Source organism: Manis pentadactyla, chromosome 4, assembly GCF_030020395.1.
Source record: "Manis pentadactyla isolate mManPen7 chromosome 4, mManPen7.hap1, whole genome shotgun sequence".
Lineage (NCBI taxonomy): Eukaryota > Metazoa > Chordata > Mammalia > Pholidota > Manidae > Manis > Manis pentadactyla.
In genome coordinates this window covers 145443010-145462369 of record NC_080022.1, presented here as the reverse complement: position 1 = coordinate 145462369, position 19360 = coordinate 145443010, and the positions used below count along the sequence as shown (strand labels likewise).

General features: G+C 35.5%; 1 protein-coding gene across 4 annotated transcripts in view; it reads left to right on the top strand.

The window, feature by feature from the left end:
• Positions 1-19360, top strand: part of NF1 (neurofibromin 1) — a 304417-nt gene that overhangs the window by 269801 nt on the left and 15256 nt on the right. For 3 of the 4 annotated variants that reach the window (XM_057501129.1, XM_036906309.2, XM_036906306.2), the window contains 16 exons: positions 258-398; positions 563-842; positions 1320-1534; positions 1771-1832; positions 1974-2088; positions 2596-2697; positions 6714-6854; positions 9583-9709; positions 11271-11402; positions 12427-12562; positions 13714-13871; positions 16117-16239; positions 16627-16757; positions 16940-17040; positions 18092-18234; positions 18601-18647. In XM_057501129.1, the coding sequence (XP_057357112.1) occupies positions 258-398; positions 563-842; positions 1320-1534; positions 1771-1832; positions 1974-2088; positions 2596-2697; positions 6714-6854; positions 9583-9709; positions 11271-11402; positions 12427-12562; positions 13714-13871; positions 16117-16239; positions 16627-16757; positions 16940-17040; positions 18092-18234; positions 18601-18647 (2154 nt within the window). The remainder of the gene's footprint in view (positions 1-257; positions 399-562; positions 843-1319; positions 1535-1770; positions 1833-1973; positions 2089-2595; positions 2698-6713; positions 6855-9582; positions 9710-11270; positions 11403-12426; positions 12563-13713; positions 13872-16116; positions 16240-16626; positions 16758-16939; positions 17041-18091; positions 18235-18600; positions 18648-19360) is intronic. The other variant, XM_057501130.1, reaches the window with a different exon arrangement.

The following is a 19360-nucleotide window of genomic DNA, read 5'->3' as shown; positions in this document are numbered from 1 at the left end:
ATAACATATGTAGAGACTCTAAATTTTTGAATACCAGTCTTAATCTCTGAAGGAATCAAGTGAACAGTCTCATCCTTTTCTGGATATTTTATAATAAATTAAATTTACTGTCAGATGTCTAAATAAAACCTAGTATTTTGGAGGCTTCAAGGAAAATAGAACTTTCATATTGATTGGGCTGATATCCTTGAAGTATTTTCAAATTAAAAGTCAAGTTGGTAGAATGGCTCACCCGTGACTTTTCCCTCTCCCTCTAGATCACCGACCTCCTTGACGTTGTGCTAGACAGCTTCATCAAAACCAGTGCAACGGGCGGCTTGGGGTCCGTAAAAGCTGAGGTGATGGCAGATACCGCTGTCGCTCTGGCTTCTGGAAATGTGAAACTGGTTTCAAGCAAGGTAATCACTTTTCCTTTGCCTTCTGGACTATGACACGATATGTCTGTTTTTATTGTCTGAAGGTTTTTTCCTTCTGTAACTAGTCATGTTAAAGTTAAAACTGAATTTTTTTGTGATAATACCTTTTTTAGCCCCCATGTTTTTAAAATTCTGTTTCTTTACAGGTTATTGGAAGGATGTGCAAAATAATTGACAAGACATGCTTATCTCCAACTCCTACTTTAGAACAACATCTCATGTGGGACGACATTGCTATTCTGGCACGCTACATGCTGATGCTGTCCTTCAACAATTCCCTTGATGTGGCAGCTCACCTCCCCTACCTCTTCCATGTTGTTACTTTCTTAGTAGCCACAGGGCCACTCTCCCTTAGAGCATCCACACATGGATTGGTCATTAACATAATTCATTCTCTGTGTACCTGTTCACAGCTTCATTTTAGTGGTAAGTTCCAGGAAAGTAATTTGTGTTTCAACACTCCCTGTCTCCATTTTATATCACCTGATTGGCATACATTATCTTTTTGTTTATTATGGTGTCTTACCATCAAGCTGCTTATTGAAACCTGTGGTAATGACATTAAATATTATCAAAAGGAAAAAGGATAAATTACTTCCATTCCATATCAACCTGTAGCAAGAATTTTCTGTGTGCATTTGTCAGGTAGAATCTTATACCTATCACACAAGCTGAAGACTCAGTGCCAGTTGACAGTGTTGCATTAATCACTAGCACAGATCTGTAGAAAGATGGAGCTTAAGCAATGAACATTAAGATAATATATCTGCAGGTTTGGTGTAGGAAGTATGGTTATATAATTTTGCTATGATATTCAAATTATCTAAATTCGAAATAAAACATGGCACTTTAGAATCTTTTAAATATCTTTCAAGTCTTTACTTGTCCTTTTTTCTTTTACAGAAGAGACCAAGCAAGTTTTGAGACTCAGTTTAACAGAGTTCTCGTTACCCAAATTTTACTTGCTGTTTGGCATTAGCAAAGTCAAGTCAGCTGCTGTCATTGCCTTCCGCTCCAGTTACCGGGACAGGTCATTCTCACCTGGCTCCTATGAGAGAGAGACTTTTGCCCTGACTTCCTTGGAAACAGTCACAGAAGCTTTGTTGGAGATCATGGAGGTATACGAGCAAAATAAGAAACCAAGATCATTTTCTAAAGGCCACTAGTACTATGCGGAACAAATACTGCTTTATTCTGCTGTTTTGCCCTTAATGCTTAAATGAAAATCCTCCCATGGGATGTATTTACCGGAGATATATGTGTCATTTATTTAATCATATTACAATAAACATTTTTGAAATGTGTCTAAAAACATCTCTGTACTTAAATATATTCAGAGTATCCTGTTTTTCAGGCATGCATGAGAGATATTCCAACATGCAAGTGGCTGGACCAGTGGACAGAACTAGCTCAAAGGTATCTCCCAAATAAATTTAACTAAAAGTAAAAGTATGTGTACTGTTGAAAGATAGAAATTACTGCATAATCAATATTTTAATTATTTAGTATATATAAGCACAAAGATTCTCATAAGCTCTCTGGATCTTCTGATTGCAGATTTGCGTTCCAGTATAATCCATCCTTGCAACCAAGAGCTCTTGTTGTCTTTGGCTGTATTAGCAAACGAGTGTCTCATGGGCAGATAAAGCAAATTATCCGTATTCTTAGCAAGGTACCTCCCTTTCCATCCTCCCAAATATTTGTGGTTCCCAAGTTGTAAAGCATATCTTGGACTTTTTTTCTAAGGGATATTTAAATTTGAATTTAATAAAATGTCTTATATGTTGCTTATTCTTTAAAAAATGGATTTTGATTATTTTCTTTATTGTAGTTCTCTAAAGAATATATTTTAAAAAGAAAATAAGTATTATCTCTTTTGCTAAAAAGGTACTGTTAATATTTTATCAGTTTTCAAAGCACTTAACTGTGGAAAGACTAGCCTTATATAAAATTGTATAACTTGTAATTACTATAATAATGCCTGGCTTGCAACATAGAAATACTAAAAAATAAGAACCCAAGTGCTCATTGAGCTAGCTACCAAGATCATCATAGCACTGGAAATAGTTCAAGGATTTTTAAAATAAGGAATTTTTCCTGAACTAATTCTCAGGTTCAGTTTAGTAGTCAATGTTTCGTTTCAATGAAAGTAAAATAAAGAATTCTGTTTCCCTAAAAGGCACTTGAGAGTTGCTTAAAAGGACCTGATACTTACAACAGTCAAGTTCTGATAGAAGCTACAGTAATAGCACTAACCAAATTACAACCACTTCTTAATAAGGTAATGACTGTATAGAAAATGAGTGTGTTCATTTTGGGTATTGTGTTAAATGTTACTTCTTTTCTTTCAAAGAGTTCAGAAAATAAGTTGGGTTGAGAAGAAGTGACAAAGGGAAAGCTCTAGTTATAAAGCAGAACTCTTTGTCTTAAAATTTAGTTTTTTTGAAGTACTTACATTAGAGGAAGAGTAAGCATGGAGAGTTAGGTTGGCAAGTGCATGTAACTTTTTTTTTGTCTTAGAGTACTAAAGGAAAGATAAGTATACATATTCTTAATTCTTCCATCCAGTAAGTATTAACTGAGTATCTGCTCTTTGCTAAGTACTGTTTTAAGTGCTAGAAATGAGTATTGAACAGGCGAATAAAATTCCCTGCCTTCATGGAGCTTATATCCTGGGATGAGTGTAGGTAGGAGTTGGGAGTTGGATAGATAATAAACAAAGTAAGTAAAATACACAGTATGTTAGTTTGTGATCATTACTATAGAGAAATAAAAGGCTGATAAAGTACACCTGATCATGAAAAGAGCTTGGGTGCTATGTGAAGATGATATTTAAAAGGAATAAAATGATGCAGCCACTGTTTTAGAATGGCCTGAGCTCATCTCAACTTTGTGACCTTGAGCAGATCACTTAACATCTGGACATATATTTCCACCTTGATAAAATGAGTATATGAGATTAGATAAAGGCATAGTATTATCATCCAGCTCTAAAATTACATAGTTCTGTTGTTGAGTAAAAAAGGTATGACAGATCTGAGGAAGATGACAGAGAAATAAATACCTGTACAGGCAGATTGCAGGTTCAGTGGCTGGACACCGCAATAAAGCAAATTTGCAATAGAGTGAATATCACAATAAAGCAAGTCAAATATATCTTTTGGTTTCCCAGTGCATATGAAAGTCATGTTTATACTGTAGTCTAGTAAGTGTTCAATAGCATTATGTCTAAAGAAACAGTATACATACCTTAATTTTAAAAAACTTCATTACTAAAAAATGCTAGCCATCATCTGAGCTTTCATATAATCTTTTTGCTGGTGGCGGATTTTGCCTCAGTGTTGATTGCTGACTAATCAAGGTGGAGGTTGCTGAAGGTTGGGGTGGCTGTGGCAATTTCTTAGAAGAAGACAATGAACTTGACTGCATCGATTTACTCTTCCTTTCATGAACAATTTCTCTGTAGTGTAGGCTGCTGTTTGATAACATTTTACCCACAGTAGAACTTCTTTCAAAATTGGAGTCTATTTTCTTAAATTCTTATGCTGCTATATTGACTAAGTTAATGGAATATTCTAAATGCTTCGTTGTCATTTCAACAGTCTTCACAGCATCTTTACCAGGAGTAGATTCCATCTCAAGAAACTATTTTCTTTAGAAGCTCATCCATAAGGAGTAACTCCTTCTCAGTTCAAATTTTATCATGAGATGGCAGCCATTCAGTCACATCTTTAGGCTCCACTTCTAATTCCAGTTCTCTTGCTATTTCCCCCACATCTGTAGTTACTTCCTCTACAGAAGTTTTGAACCCCTTAAAGGCATCTATGAGGGTTGAATCAACTTCTTCCAAACTCCTATTCATGTTATTTTGGCCTCTTCCCATGAATTACAAATGTTCTTAATGGTATCTAGAATGGTGAATCCTTTCCAGAAGGTTTTCAGTTTGCTCAGACCCATCAGAGGAAGCTATAGCCTTACAAAATGTATTTCTTAAAGAGTAAGATTTAAAGTCATAATCTTTGATCCATGGGCTGAAGAAGGGATGTTGTGTCAGTAGGCATGAAAATAACATAATTCTCACTGTATATCTCTCTCAGAGCTCTTGGGTGACCAGGTACATTGTCAGTGAGCTGTAATATTTTGAAAAGAATCTTTTTCTGAGCAGCAGGTCTCAACAGTGGGCCTAAAATGTTCAGTAAACCATGTTATAAACAGACGTGTTTATGAAAACTGCCATCCAAGCTTTTCTTGTTCCATTTACAGAGCACAGGCAGAGTAGACTGAGCATAATTCTTAAAGGCCCTTGGATTTTGTAAATGGTCAGTGAGCGTTGGCTTCTGCTGCATTAGCCCCTAACGAGATTCAGGCCGTCCTCTGAAGCTCTGAAGCCACAGGTGACTTCTCCTCTCTATCTGTAGAAGTCTTAGATGTCATCTTCCATGATAAGGCTGATTTGTCTACAATGAAAATCTGTTGTTTGTGTAGCCACCTTCATAACTTACCTTAGCTGGATCTTCTGGATAACTTGCTGCACCTTCTACATCAGCACTTGTGGCTTCCCTGCTATGTTATGGAGATGGTTTCTTTCTTTAAATGTCATGAACCAACCTCTGCCAGCTTCAAGAGTTTCTTCTGTAGCTTCCTCACCTATCTCAGCCTTCCTAGAATTGAAGAGAGTTAGGGCCTTGCTCTGGATTAGATGGTTTGATAGTCTATCCAGACCACTAAAACTTTCCCCATATCAGCAATAAGGCTGTATTGCTTTCTTATCATTCGTGTGCCCACTGGAGTAGCACTTTTAATTTCATTCAAGAACTTTTCCTTTGCATTCACAACTTGACTAAAGTTTGGCGCAAAAGGCCTGACTGTGAGCCTTTCTTAGCTTTCACCATGCCTTCCTCACTAATAATTTCTAGCTTTTGATTTAAAGTGAGAGACATGTGACTCTTCCTCTCACTAGAACACTTAGAGGCCATTGTAGGGTTATTAATTGGCCTAATTTCAATATTGCTGTTTTTCAGGGAATAGGGAGGCCTGAGGAGAGGAGAGAAATGGGGGAGTGGCCTGTCGGTAGAAAAGTCAGAACACACATAACATTTAATTGATTTAAGTTCACTGTCTTATATGGGTGTGGCTGTGGCATCCCAAAACAATTTAAAAAGTAACTTCAGAGATCACTGATCATAGATCACCATAACAAATATGATAATAATAATGAAAAGGTCTGAAATATTGTGAGGGAGACTAAAATATGACGCAGAGACCCAAAATGAGCAGATGCTGTTGAAAAACTGGTGCCAGTAGGTTTGCTCAACACAAGGTTGCCACACATCTTCAATTTGTAAAAAACACAGTGTCTGCTAAGTATAATAAAACAAGGTATGCCTGTATGTTCCTGATACTGAGTTATATGTTTTATAAAAACTGTAAGCCTTGTAAGATAAAATGAGGCTCAGAAGGGTTAAGTAACTTGCCCAAGGTCACATACCTAATGAAAGGCAGAACTATAATTCTAGTTCAAGGCTTTCTGACTCTCAAGCCATGTATTTTCCCATGTATCATATTGCTACATAAGGGTTCCCAAAAGTAAGTATCTTTAATTCAGGACAACAAGAGATTACTATTCCTGGTAATGGTGGCAGGGAAGTTGAAAGGGTAGAGTCTAAACTACAGTGAAAGAATTAGGTAGGATTTAGTGTAGAGAAAGGGGGAAAGCCTTGAGCCACAAACGTGTATAGCAGGAGGATTGTACAAAAATGCTGGGACCATAGAGGGTTGGTGGGTAAATCATTCTAGTTGTTATGGAGAAACTTTTCAGGAGAATAGTGAGAGAGAAGATTGGATAGAACTAACATTCAACATTATGTTTTCAAGCAGATCAGTAATATGACAAAAGCAGGACTTAGAAGGGTTAGTCTGGTAAGTTGAGTGCACAGTGGATTGAAGTAGGGCAAAATTGGAGGTGAAAAGAATCACATTTAGCATTAAAAAAGTTGTCGTAGAGTAGTGTCATTAGCAGTAAAGAGATGCGAGAGAGACTACTTTGGAAGAATCAATAAAACTTGGTGACTGGGGATTCTAGAATCAAAGAACAGGAAGAAATCAAAGAGATGCTAAAGTTCCCAGCCTGACTCATACTTACAGAATAGAAGTTTCTATTTCTATATATTTACCTTCCCCAAGAGAAGAAAACATGTAATTTGGGGGATAACATGCTTTGTTTCATACTGCAGTGTGCTTTGAGTGAGACTGCTCTGTGGTTCATCTTACTAACGTGGAGTGCATCCCCTTTGCCAGGACTCCCCCCTCCACAAAGCCCTCTTCTGGGTCGCTGTGGCTGTGCTACAGCTCGATGAGGTCAACTTGTATTCAGCAGGCACTGCGCTTCTTGAACAAAACCTGCACACCTTGGACAGTCTCCGGATATTCAATGACAAGGTAAGCAAGCCTTCTGCTGGTCCTAGATTCCATACATTTAGAACTTCTCCTTCTTTCGTTGTTGTCCTTTTAACATCAGAAGAGGTCCGTGACTGAAATATGAATTTCTATAATGCAATATATTGTGAGTATAATTCCTTATCGGCTTATAAAAAACTATTTAAACTTTACTGTATATCTTCTATATAAAAATAGCAGAAAGCAGTACTCACTCAATATTAATAAATAGATCAGGGATAAAAAAATACCAAGTAGTAATAATAGCTATGTTGCTAGGCTCTATGCTGACTATGCACTATGTATTCATTATTTTAATTTCAGATCCCAAAGGTAAAGGTTAGCATTCTCTACAACCCAATTCAAATATGAAAAAATAATCTAAAAATAAGCTTATTTTTATTGAATACTTAATGAAAAAAATAGTTATAATCAGAAGAAGGTGAGGGTGAAGCATCTAAAGGAAACTTTTGGGTTAATTGCACTAATTTTTTGTTTTGCCTAATTTCACTTTAAAATATATGATTAGCACCCCTCTTAACATTTATCAGTCTTGACTAAGGTTGGATTTTGGTTCATAGAGTATGGAGGAGGGAATATAACAGTATGAAATTACGTTCCTTTTGTCTTTGGAGAAAAATGAAAAGAGTCTAAGAGAAAAGAGAGCAATTTTTTTTAAAGATAGATGTGTGTGTATAACAAGAAATTTGCTTGAAGTGAGCTTGAACAGAGCTGTGGGTGGAAAGAAACCAGGAATAGGAGCATGGTTTCAAGTGTGAAGATACCTGATCCAAACTTTATTTGATTAGTCTGCCAGATGTAGTATAGACCCAATAAAGCTTGGGCTCTGGAACGTGTGGAAACAAAATTTGAGACATAGAAGCTACCTTGAAGTTTTTCAGTCAGACTTCCACTTTACAAAATGGAAAAGAACAAAGAAGTGACTTAGCCACATTCATACAGCTAGTTTAGGACCAGAGCCCCTCTTTCCTAATCCTCATTACTCTTTTCTGGGGTTGTCCTGGGACAGTGGTGATCAAAAGATAAGAATATTTATAAATGAAGTGTTTGTCCAGGAGTATCTGTGTTGGCAGTCTCACTGCCAGAACAGCCCTTTAGCAATTGCTGATACTGTATCCAGTGACCTGGGGTACTAGGAATCTGAGTTAAAGCTGTTAAAAGTCACCAGGATGCATATGAATAAGGTCTGAGGATCTAATATGTCACATGGTGACTATAGTGGATATCACTGAAGTGTATAATTGAAATTTTCTAAGAGAGTAGAACTTGTATGTTCTCACCAAAAAAAGGAGTGTGTGTGTGAATGAATATGTGAGGTGATGAATATGTCCACATTACCTTGATGGGGTGGGTGGGGAAGACATCCTTTCACAATGTATGTATCTATCATATCATCATGTTGTACACTTTAATATCTTTGTCAGCTATACCTCAATAAAACTGAGAAAAACAAATTATACATATAGTAGGTTAGTAATCATACTTTACATAGTATTCTGCAACTTGCTTTTTTATTTAACATATGAAGTGAACATCTAAGCATACATGTGTGTGTATATATATATGTACACAAACATACATGTGTGAGTGTATGTATAATTCTTTCTCATGGCTACAGAATACTGTATAGTATGCATGAACCACAATTTATTCAACCATTTGCCCATGAATGAACATTTGATTTGTTTCTCTTTTCTTCTTCATTATAAATAATGTGCTCTAAACATTTCTCAACATTTATTTTATATACTCGGGCTTTTCTTTCTTTGAGATAGAAATCTAGACAGACCTAAACGTGACCCCAAACACCTTCAGTTTTTGCTTTCAAAAATCTCTGTGCATAAGGGAATCACTGGGCTTCTTTAAAAAAAAAAAAAAAAAAAAAGGTGAATTCCTGGACCTTACCCACCTCCCATGATTCTGAGATGGAACCTGGTACTTTCCACATTTAAACAAGCATCTTTAGTGACTTTAAAGCAGATATTTCTGGAGCCACACTTTAGGAAACACTGTTAAAATCTTAATTATCCTGAGAAAGTTGCTTAAAATTTTTGAATTTCAATTTCCTTATTATCTCACACTATAATGTAAAATTCACCAGGGCAGGTAGTTTTTGTCTGTTTAGTTCACTGGTGTATTTGCAGAGTGTAGAGCCATGCTTGGCACATGAAAAACACATAATCATTTGATAAGCAAAAGAATGATAAATGAATTAATAAATACATCTGTAAAGTGGAGCCAATAACCTGCATAGGATCGCTTTAAGGTTTCAGTACAGTAATACATTTAACATTATATATATACTGCAGACACTCAGAAAATATGAACTCTCTTTGTTCTCTTGAACTTTTAGTCACTGTAGTACACAAAATACCAGCTACAATTCAATGGATATTCTTATTTAAAATAACAATAATTCTAATTTTTAAAAAGTCACAAGGATGTAAATTAACAGTCATTTATTTTGCATTGTAAATCATCTTCCATCATCTTCTTATTTATATACTTGACTGGCTGTCTTGCACTAATTTATCTGTAGTACCTTAAATGTTCTATGGTTTTCTGTAGTCATCTGAAAATAATTTCCCTCAACTTGAAAGGATTACTTATCTTGTCATAGCTGTTAAACACAATCGAAAATTAGTAAGTGATCCTTTAAGGAAAGTTCCTGTGTGAACCCCATCAACCATCTCATAATTATCTTTAATAGAGCCCAGAGGAAGTATTTATGGCAATCCGGAATCCTCTGGAATGGCACTGCAAGCAAATGGATCACTTTGTTGGACTCAATTTCAACTCTAACTTTAACTTCGCACTGGTTGGACACCTCTTAAAAGGTAGAGGCCTGTGTCAGAATATTTTTATGAAATGGCATCAAGAAACCAGAAGTAATTAAAATAACTGGTTGAAATAAATTGAAATAATTTGGCTCATATGTCTTTAAATGCAAACCGTATCTGTTTTGAGTTATGTTTTTGTTCAATATGTATTATAGTAGAGCCTAATTTCCACATCAAATACCAGATTTCCTTTAAAAAGCAAAAAAGTTGATTCTTATAATATTTCTAAGTACTAAATAGCTGTATCATTAGTTAACACTACTTAAGTATCTTTTTGATTATCAAAATAAAACAGACTGCAAATCAATAAATATTATTTGAGTAACCTATGTTAGAAAATGTCTTAAAGATTTGGTCACAGATTTTCTTCAGCTTGTTTTCTAATTTATTGTTGATCAGTCCCATTATTACGTACCACAGAACCTCATCTTCTGGTACCCCACTCTTATCCCTCCAAATTTCTATATTGCTTAAAGCCATTCCTCAGAGCCATCTCGTTTACTCCCTAACCTGGCTTTGCTCCCCACTGCTGACGTCACTGTGTGTCAGCTTTGGTTTATTAACATGGAGCAGTCATGGCCGAAGGCTGCAGTTAATAGGAACAGCATGTAGTGAAGAGTCAGAGTCCAAAGCAGCGTAAAGTAAGTCCTGGGATAAGGAGCTGGCATGAGCCTGTGGTCTTAAGCAGCACTGGATTTGACCAAAGACTCAAGCTAGAGCTTGAATCTGAAGTTCTGTATCAATTTAAATGATTCTTAGACTTGAGGAATCATGGAGTCTCCCTTAGTTTTTACCTCATATATATATATATATATATATATATATATGCCTGTGCCCACCACTGTGAATGTGTATATTTCATTTCACTACCTTATGTAATTTCTGCAAAAAATATTGACAATTTTAATCTCTAAGGTGAATAGGGATTGCTCAAAAGTATTACACTTAACTACAAGATACTAAGAAGAAGGATTGCAACTGGGCTGATAAAAGGCTTATTGAATCTATATTTCTAAAAAAATACCAGATATTTTCAGTGTAGAAATCCCCTATTTTAAAATGGGGTAGCATTAATGATTAAAAGCTGTCCAAAAATCAAGCTTGTCTTCTAGTCAACCCTATTATTTGGGCTCTAAGAGCATATATTCCCTGTGTCATTAGGTTTTTTCTTTAAAAAAAAAAAAAAAAGAATTTTTAAGCAATAGAAACTTATTTTCAAAAGATACCTTAATGTGAACTCCAATACATAGGTTTTATAAAAATCCCTGTGCTGCTTTAAGGAAAGGGTGGTTTGAAACACCATCATCTTTCCTAATTTTTCTCCTCCTGAGGTGCTTAGAGTTCCAGGAAATATTCTATTCTACATATTTTTGTACTTAATCCTATAGTAAGTAATGAACTATTCACATATATATTTCTTACGTTCCCAAATGGGTATTCTCTGAAGGCAGGAATTATGTCTTACACTTTTTTTCCTTGCAGAGCTGCTAGTCACAGAATAAGAACTTAACAAATACTGTTGACAGAATGAATTAACTTCTTGCTTTTATTTTTTTAGGGTACAGGCATCCTTCACCAGCCATTGTTGCAAGAACAGTCAGAATTCTGCATACACTACTAACTTTGGTTAATAAACATAGAAATTGTGACAAATTCGAAGTGAATACACAGAGCGTGGCTTACCTAGCAGGTAAAAACACAAAATAGATTAAATTAATCTTAGAAAGTCTGTAACTAAAGACTGCCAAAAGATACAAACAACTATGGGTCCTTCAGCTGGCTGCTTGGCAGGTTAAAGCCTTCACAGTCCGATCCTCTGGTGGTGGTGAAAATTTTGAAAGTTTTGCCAAAACATTTTTTCTTACAAAAGAATTTGCATTAAAGTCTAAAATGTGTTCTCTTTGTCACCTTTGATGCAAGACATATGTGGCTTCCTATTGTCTTAAAATCTGAGCACCTCAGCCTAGCATCCTAGGCCCTTAAGCAGCCCTCCTGATTTTGTTCTTTCTCTAAATTTCATAAGTTTCATTTTTTTATCACCTCTCCAAATGGATGGGCTATTTTAAGCAAATCTACTTGCCATCTCCTGGAAGTGCCTTTCTGCCTCTTTAATATTCATTCCTGATGCCATTTTCTTTACCTAGGATGTCTGCCCATCCCCACATTCCAATAAACCATTCCCTATTTGCTCTTACCTGATTTGTGTTTCTGCACTTAGCAACACTTAATACTTATGTGTAATATAGTTCTTGAACATAGTCATTTGGTGCAAAGTGTTGATTTCCAATTTAGCAGGCTGAAGTTCATGGAAACCTTTTTGCATGGATCATTTGACCTTGGATAAATCATTTACCATCTCAGAGTATTTTTTCCTTACCTGAGAAGTGGACTTTATACTACCTGCCCTGCCTACTTTTTGTGTTTGTTGAGGTCAGATGTACATTAAACCACTTGCTAATACAAAGCATTTATCAAGTCTCTTTGTGTAGTTCATGTTTATGCACAGTCTTCTGAAACATACCATACACCCTTTCAGATAAACACTCTGTCCTAAGTGTCTTGTATCCTTAAACTTTACACTAAACTTCTTTAGGGCTCTTTATAAGCATATTTAATGGCTCTTACTCTCCTCAGGAAGTTGTAAGAAGTATATCCTGTTTCATGTCATACTTGTGATTGATAAGTTTTTTAATCTTCCTTCTTTTTCCTTTTAGCTTTACTCACAGTGTCTGAGGAGGTTCGAAGTCGCTGTAGCCTAAAACATAGAAAGTCTCTTCTTCTTACTGATATTTCAATGGAAAATGTTCCTATGGATACATATCCCATTCATCATGGCGACCCTAACTATAGGTAAGTGGTCTTCTCCCACTTAGATTACATAATTCTAAATCAGGTTTCAGGGTTACATGCTAATGGAGACAAGCAGCAGAGTGATCCAGAGGAGAATCTAAAGACAATTTAGACAGAGAGTATAAAACAAAACTAATTTTGTAAATGTACAGTATTTTATATGTGGGTTGGTAGTAGGAAAGTTATCATTCTTCTAATTGCTAATGTTTACTTTGGCTCTTAAGCACAAACCAGTGGAATAATTGAAAGAGATTATCTTAAAAAGTATTGGTTTGCAGGAAAAGGCGTAGGAAAAACTAACATGAAATATAAGCAACCTTACATGCTTAATGATAGACAACTGTGCTATACAGATTTGTAATAAGATACATATGCACCACGTTTGTTGCATTTACTCATTTCACACTAAAGTTATTAAAAAGTTTTCTATAGTACAGATTTAGATGATAAGGTAATCAAATCATGTCTGCTTTTGTACATAGTTTTGGGTAATGGATTTTTCACTATAACATGGAGAAATTACTTGAAAATGGCATCATTTGGAGAATTTTCTATATTTCAATTAAAGTGTCTAAGTTTTATGTACAGCATTGAACATATGAAAGAAATCTTAAATTTGTAGAGCTTATATCATCAATTTATCAGCATCCCACTTTTTGGTCAAAAGCTCTCAGCAGCTTCCCCATGAGATTTTAACAATGTATGTGAAAGCTTTGTAGGCATACTTGGTTTTTTTATAGCCTTATTCTTCAGCCATTCCTATGGTATTTTTTTGAGATGCACTTTTTGTTATGGAAAGAAGAAAAGTGAATTTGCCTGTGTTCTATCTAAGTATAAATTATCATTGATTTTTTTGATTTTTAGACCAATAATACAGTGCCTAGATTTGATTTTCCCTGATTTAAAAAAAAAGCAATGCAGTATAGTTCTGTTGTGCATTCACTGAGTACCCATGATGTATAAGATACCATGGCAAGAAAGTGGGTACTTCCTAGGGATACATGAAGAGCTTGTACCCTAAAGCCCATTAAAGTGCAGTTTTAAAATTAGTTAATTATTGTCCTTGGGAAATAGGACAGCCAATTGGGAGGGGCAGTCGTTGTATTTGTCACCATGCTAATTAGTTCTTCTCAATTGTTTAAATCTCTCAGGACACTGAAGGAGAGTCAGCCATGGTCCTCCCCCAAAGGTTCTGAGGCATACCTTGCAGCCTCCTACCCGACCGTGGGCCAGACCAGTCCCCGAGCCAGGAAATCCATGAGCTTGGACATGGGGCAGCCTTCTCAGGCCAACACAAAGAAGTTGCTGGGTTAGTTTATTTAAATGATACAGAATTTTTTTTTAATGGTCAGATATTTTCACTCTTAGAAAATTATTTGAAGCTGTTCAAAATTACCACATTTTCCTGTTTTTGATGCCAATTATAAGAGAGTTTGATAGATGAGTTACAGCATATCATTTAAGGTAGAGGAATGAGAATAGGATCTTGAAACAACTCTTAGCCTAAATACTGTGGCTCTCTGTTTTGTTCTGCCTTGGCCAGGCAGCAGGTAAACGGAGATAGGAAAGTTACTAGGTGCTCACGAGAAAGGAAGAATCTGTGCCCTCAGGTGCAGGGCCTTCAATAGTATCCTTCCGAAAGTTACCATCTGAGAGCAGAATACATGAAGATGGTTTGAAGTTATAATAATAAATCTTTTCTTTAAAAAGACAAAAAGGTAAGATTTTTCAGTTACTGTGTTTTTGATTATTATAAGGAGATAGGATTCTTTTTTGCTCACTTATATCAACATTTGTCAATGACAAGTACACCTAAAATGCTGTGAGACCATCATTGAAATTGAAAGTAAACAGTGAGAGAGCCCACTGAGCCAGCCTCACCACAGAGGAAATGCAAAGGGGCCCTTACATAACTTTGGCTAAAGTTTCAGTTGTTACTGGAATACATCGGTATCCGCATTTCAGTGACTAACACTGTGAATCACCCAGTGGGTTTCAGTTACCCTGGCAAGCATATTTTTAACTATCTTTAGGTAGAGAAAATGTGTTCTAAGGGAATCAGTGAATAAACAATGACATGTGAAGTAAATAACCTGTAGTGAACCATGAAAGAAATTGAAACCATGAAAAGCCGCAAATGTTAATCACTGTTACTGGTCACATAGGGCTGCTACTTTATGTTTGAGTTCCTTTCTATTTATACTTTGCCATAAATAATCTTCTTGGAGTTTCCTGGTTACTTTGTGTTTTATAATTCTGGATTTTCCTGCCAAGGAAGTTGTAAACTAAAAAAGAGCTTCAGAGGAAATGCAACATTGAATTCATTAACCCAGGTGCTAGATGGAAAGGTTATGATCTCTGCCCTGAAGAGCTAATAGTTTGGTGACTATGACTTATAATCGGCCAATTACAACAGCATATTACCATTAAGTAGTATGTCTTGATGAGGGGAAACTGAGGATCTGGGAAAATCAGGAAAAGCTGCAGAGAGAGTTTTTGAACCCAGTCTTGAAGGCTAAATACATGCTTGTCTGATGGACACAAGATAAAGAAGGCATGCAGTCAAGAGAAGGGGGATAACATACGTTTTTTAAAGTGAGGAAAAGCCACTTGGGTAGGAAATGAGGCTAGAGAAGGATTAGAACTAGATCATACAAGCTGTATGCCGTGTTGAAAGATACAGCCTTGTGATGTATCCATCGAAGTATTTAAGTAGGGAAGGGACATTACCAGATTTTTTCAGGAAAGTTTTTCTGGCTATAATTCGGAGAAATAGGAAGAGATTTTTGGCAAGGGGACCATTTAAGAGATTGATACCCCATCCAAGCAAAAAATGGTGTAGGCCTGCCATGGAAGAATGGCAAAGTAGAATCAAGTTTGGGATAAGTTTTCTAAAACAGAGCAGACAAGATTTAGTGCAAGTTCCAAGTAATCCATTTTCAATACTTTTACTTTAAATAAGAGGTATTTAACACTAGTGTCATATATGATTAGAGAAACTCAAAGTCAAGTGGGAGATAGTATTACTTGCTATTTTTGAAGCCTCTCCCAGTGTCTCTATTACTTAGTGCTTACAGGCATATGCTTTTTTTCAAAGCATAAAGATTTAAAATCAAACTTTGATCTTGCCTGTGTTTAGAAATTCTTCATACGTTAATTATTTCTTGGCACCAGCAGAATTTCTTAAATTGAAAAACGGCTGTTCAGACATAGTCAGTCTTTGCTACTGAACAGTGCACATCCCTGAATTTATTATTACAAATTGTACTTATTGGCAGAGTTTGGTTTACCTCCAGTATATTGAATGTATTCTCAGTTTAATTTGGACCAACAGAGTATGTCCTGTCCTAGAAGGGAAAGCTACAGGGCCAAAATTCCTTGAGAAGACAGAGAATAAAGGAAAGAAACTCTGTCCCAGGGATATGTTTGAGCTTTCTTTGGGTCCTTAAGTGAAAATTTAAACATTTTATGTCCAGACATTTTCTTTTTAGTATATTCCTATTCACAGACACTGTGGTTAATAAACTTCCATATTCTGTAACTTTTGTTTATAGGAACAAGAAAAAGTTTTGATCACTTGATATCAGACACAAAGGCTCCTAAAAGGCAAGAAATGGAATCAGGGATCACAACACCCCCCAAAATGAGGAGAGTAGCAGAAACTGATTATGAAATGGGTGAGAAACAAAGTTAATAATTGATCTAGATCATTGAAAATAAGTTGGGAGAGTACATTAAAGCCATATTTTCTTTCTAGCCATTTCTTAGACTCTTTAGGATGAAATATAGAAACATTTGCTCTGTTTCAAAAGATAAGCCATACAAGCCCTTAAAATGACAGTTATCTGAAACCTGTGTAAAAAATAATCATATGATAAAGAGCTAGCCAAAACCTTTTTATAGGTGAACAGTAATTCTGTATAATGTTTATGTGGATATTTTAAGTGTCTGCTGATAAGCTATTTTAGTTTTAAAAGTAATGTTAAAATATGTCAGGTGAAGTGATATCTAGTGTGTATATTCAATTAATACAGCTGATCATGTTAACCCATATCTTACCACAGAAACTCAAAGGATATCCTCATCACCACAGCACCCACATCTACGTAAAGTTTCAGTGTCTGAATCAAATGTTCTCTTGGATGAAGAAGTACTTACTGACCCGAAGATCCAAGCGCTGCTGCTTACTGTTCTGGTAAGGTTTCTTGCTTTTTGAATGTTTTTCCCCCCCTCAAGTTTTAATTCCAATCTATACTTAGAAGACCCTTAAATATCAAAAACATGAAATGAAGGCTGTGTTCTGCTTCTCATAATAATAGTTAACAACTCAGCCACAAAATAAAAATGTTTTTTGTTTTCTCTTTTGCATGTCGGCAGGCTACGTTGGTTAAATACACCACTGATGAGTTTGATCAACGAATTCTTTATGAATACTTAGCAGAAGCCAGTGTTGTTTTCCCCAAAGTTTTTCCCGTTGTGTAAGTATCTCCTTTTATGTTAAACTTTTCTGTCTTGAAGTCAGATGTTTCATAAAAGCTTAGGAAGTATCACCCAGTAATGACTGTAGAGAGAGGATTGTGAGACAGTGTGATAGTAATTTTAGCTTAGACACAGTAGATTTAATGGAGACCAGACTAGTTTTGGCCTTTTTAGTAGGAAAAACACCTTTTTATCATGTTGATTTTCTTAACTGGTTTGCTGTGACAAGCGTTGTTCATATCCTCACTAAGGAGCACACCTTTAGACAGCCATATTCCTGTTACGGTTTCATTTTCACTAGAGCTTTTGTATTTAGCCATAGCTGAGTGAAAACAAAATTGACCTCCGATTTGGGAGATAAGAATTTTATTCTCTCTTAAGGGATAAAATCATATTAACCTCAAAGTGTTCAAATCTAAAGAACCCAAAGAAACAGGAGATTCTCCTTATCTAGGCCTTCTATGTAGTATCTTTATTTCCTTATTTTTGTTTAATCTCATTTAAAAATTACAGAGTTTAATATAGTAGACTCTGGTTATTTTTATTAATGGAGTGTAGCTAGGTTAGAAGTAGTTAATTTCTTAAGTTTAAATTAGATCATATATTCCACCCCCTTTAAACTAATCTTGCACTCCTTATTTGATTTGATTCAGCATTTTTTAAACAATGATTGATATTAAATTTAGTTTTAACTCCCTGGGTGCATATCAACAGCAAAAAGAAATGGTCTTAAAGCATGCTGAGTGGCAGACAGAAGCCTACCTTGTCTTGAACAAACAGTCCACCATATATAGTTAGACATGATTATATTACAGTACTAGTGGGTTGTTTTACCATATTTTCCTTGATTAAAAACAAAAACAAGAGACAAACCAAAAAAGCAAACACACACATTCATTATAGAAAATTTGGAAAAGCACCAGAACATGAACACCACTCATCTCCCTTCATTTTTACACATTGTTCTAGGAAATATATAATATGTTCTTCAGTATATATTTTCATTTAATTTTCCTTTAAAATGTTCCTCTTTTGACTTTTACTTTTTAGGCACAATTTGTTGGACTCTAAGATCAACACCCTGTTGTCATTGTGCCAAGATCCAAATTTATTAAATCCAGTTCATGGAATTGTGCAGAGTGTGGTGTACCATGAAGAATCCCCACCACAATACCAAACATCTTACCTGCAAAGTAAATAAATTTATCGGGAGAAGGAGGGCTGATGGCCTTGCTAACCTGTGTGCTGTTACTGAATGCACCCACTGAAGAATTCTTTCTAAGGGATAGGCTGGTTCATACTTCTCTCTCCATGTGCCATTTGCTAATAACTCTTTTAATTATATGTTCAATATGTAACTGGTTGACAATTTTAAGTTAAAATATGGTCTTAACTTGAGTACATCTTAAGGGAGTATTAGTCTACTTTGACACTCATTCTAAAAGAATATTTCCAATGTGCATGTAGGTTTTATATGCCATCAATGTAATTTCTTTAACTTCTGTTTAGATTAAAAGAGTGTCATGCTTGTTATAAGAATAACATTTGATTTGTTGCAGGTTTTGGTTTTAATGGCTTATGGCGGTTTGCAGGACCCTTTTCAAAGGTAAGAAAATATGTTTTTCTCTGTGGATAAAATGAAGGTTTTAACCATGTTAGTGTGCCTGCTTTAAGAACACAGAATCTTCTGAAAACCAGAATGATGATTCACAGTAAACATGTATGCTTTTGTATAAAAAATTTTCTACCACAAGATTATTTTCAAGAAGTGGCACCTTTAATCTGTTTATATATTTGTTCTTACAAAAAAACAACTCAATTCAATTTAAAACCACAGACCTCCATTTCAGAAGGGTATGATAAACCTCTAAACTTTTCTGCCCTCAGTCCCTCATGTATTTGATGATCCTAATGCATGCACTTATGTATCTTATAATTAGAAAGGAGCATTACTTATGGATAAAACCTACCTCATGACCTGAAACTACTATAAGGTTATATGTCAATTAAATCTGTTTTTAAAAAACTACATAATGAAAAAGATCTACTTCATGAAAACATTTTTCCTTCCAGCCTGTTGAATTAGGATCATTCTTCCCTGAATATAACCTCTTATTTGCTCCTCTTCAGTTTGTTGCTGTTTGGCATTGGTTGATAGAGTGCTAAGTGTGCATTTAATTATTCTGTCTGTACATGGTCTCTCTCCAAATTGGTTGAGGTTCCTTGAAGGCAGGATTGCTACTTCATCCCTTCACAGTTCCTAATGCAGAGATCTAGATACAGGGTTGCTAAGTCAATGTGAATTATCTTAAACCTTGT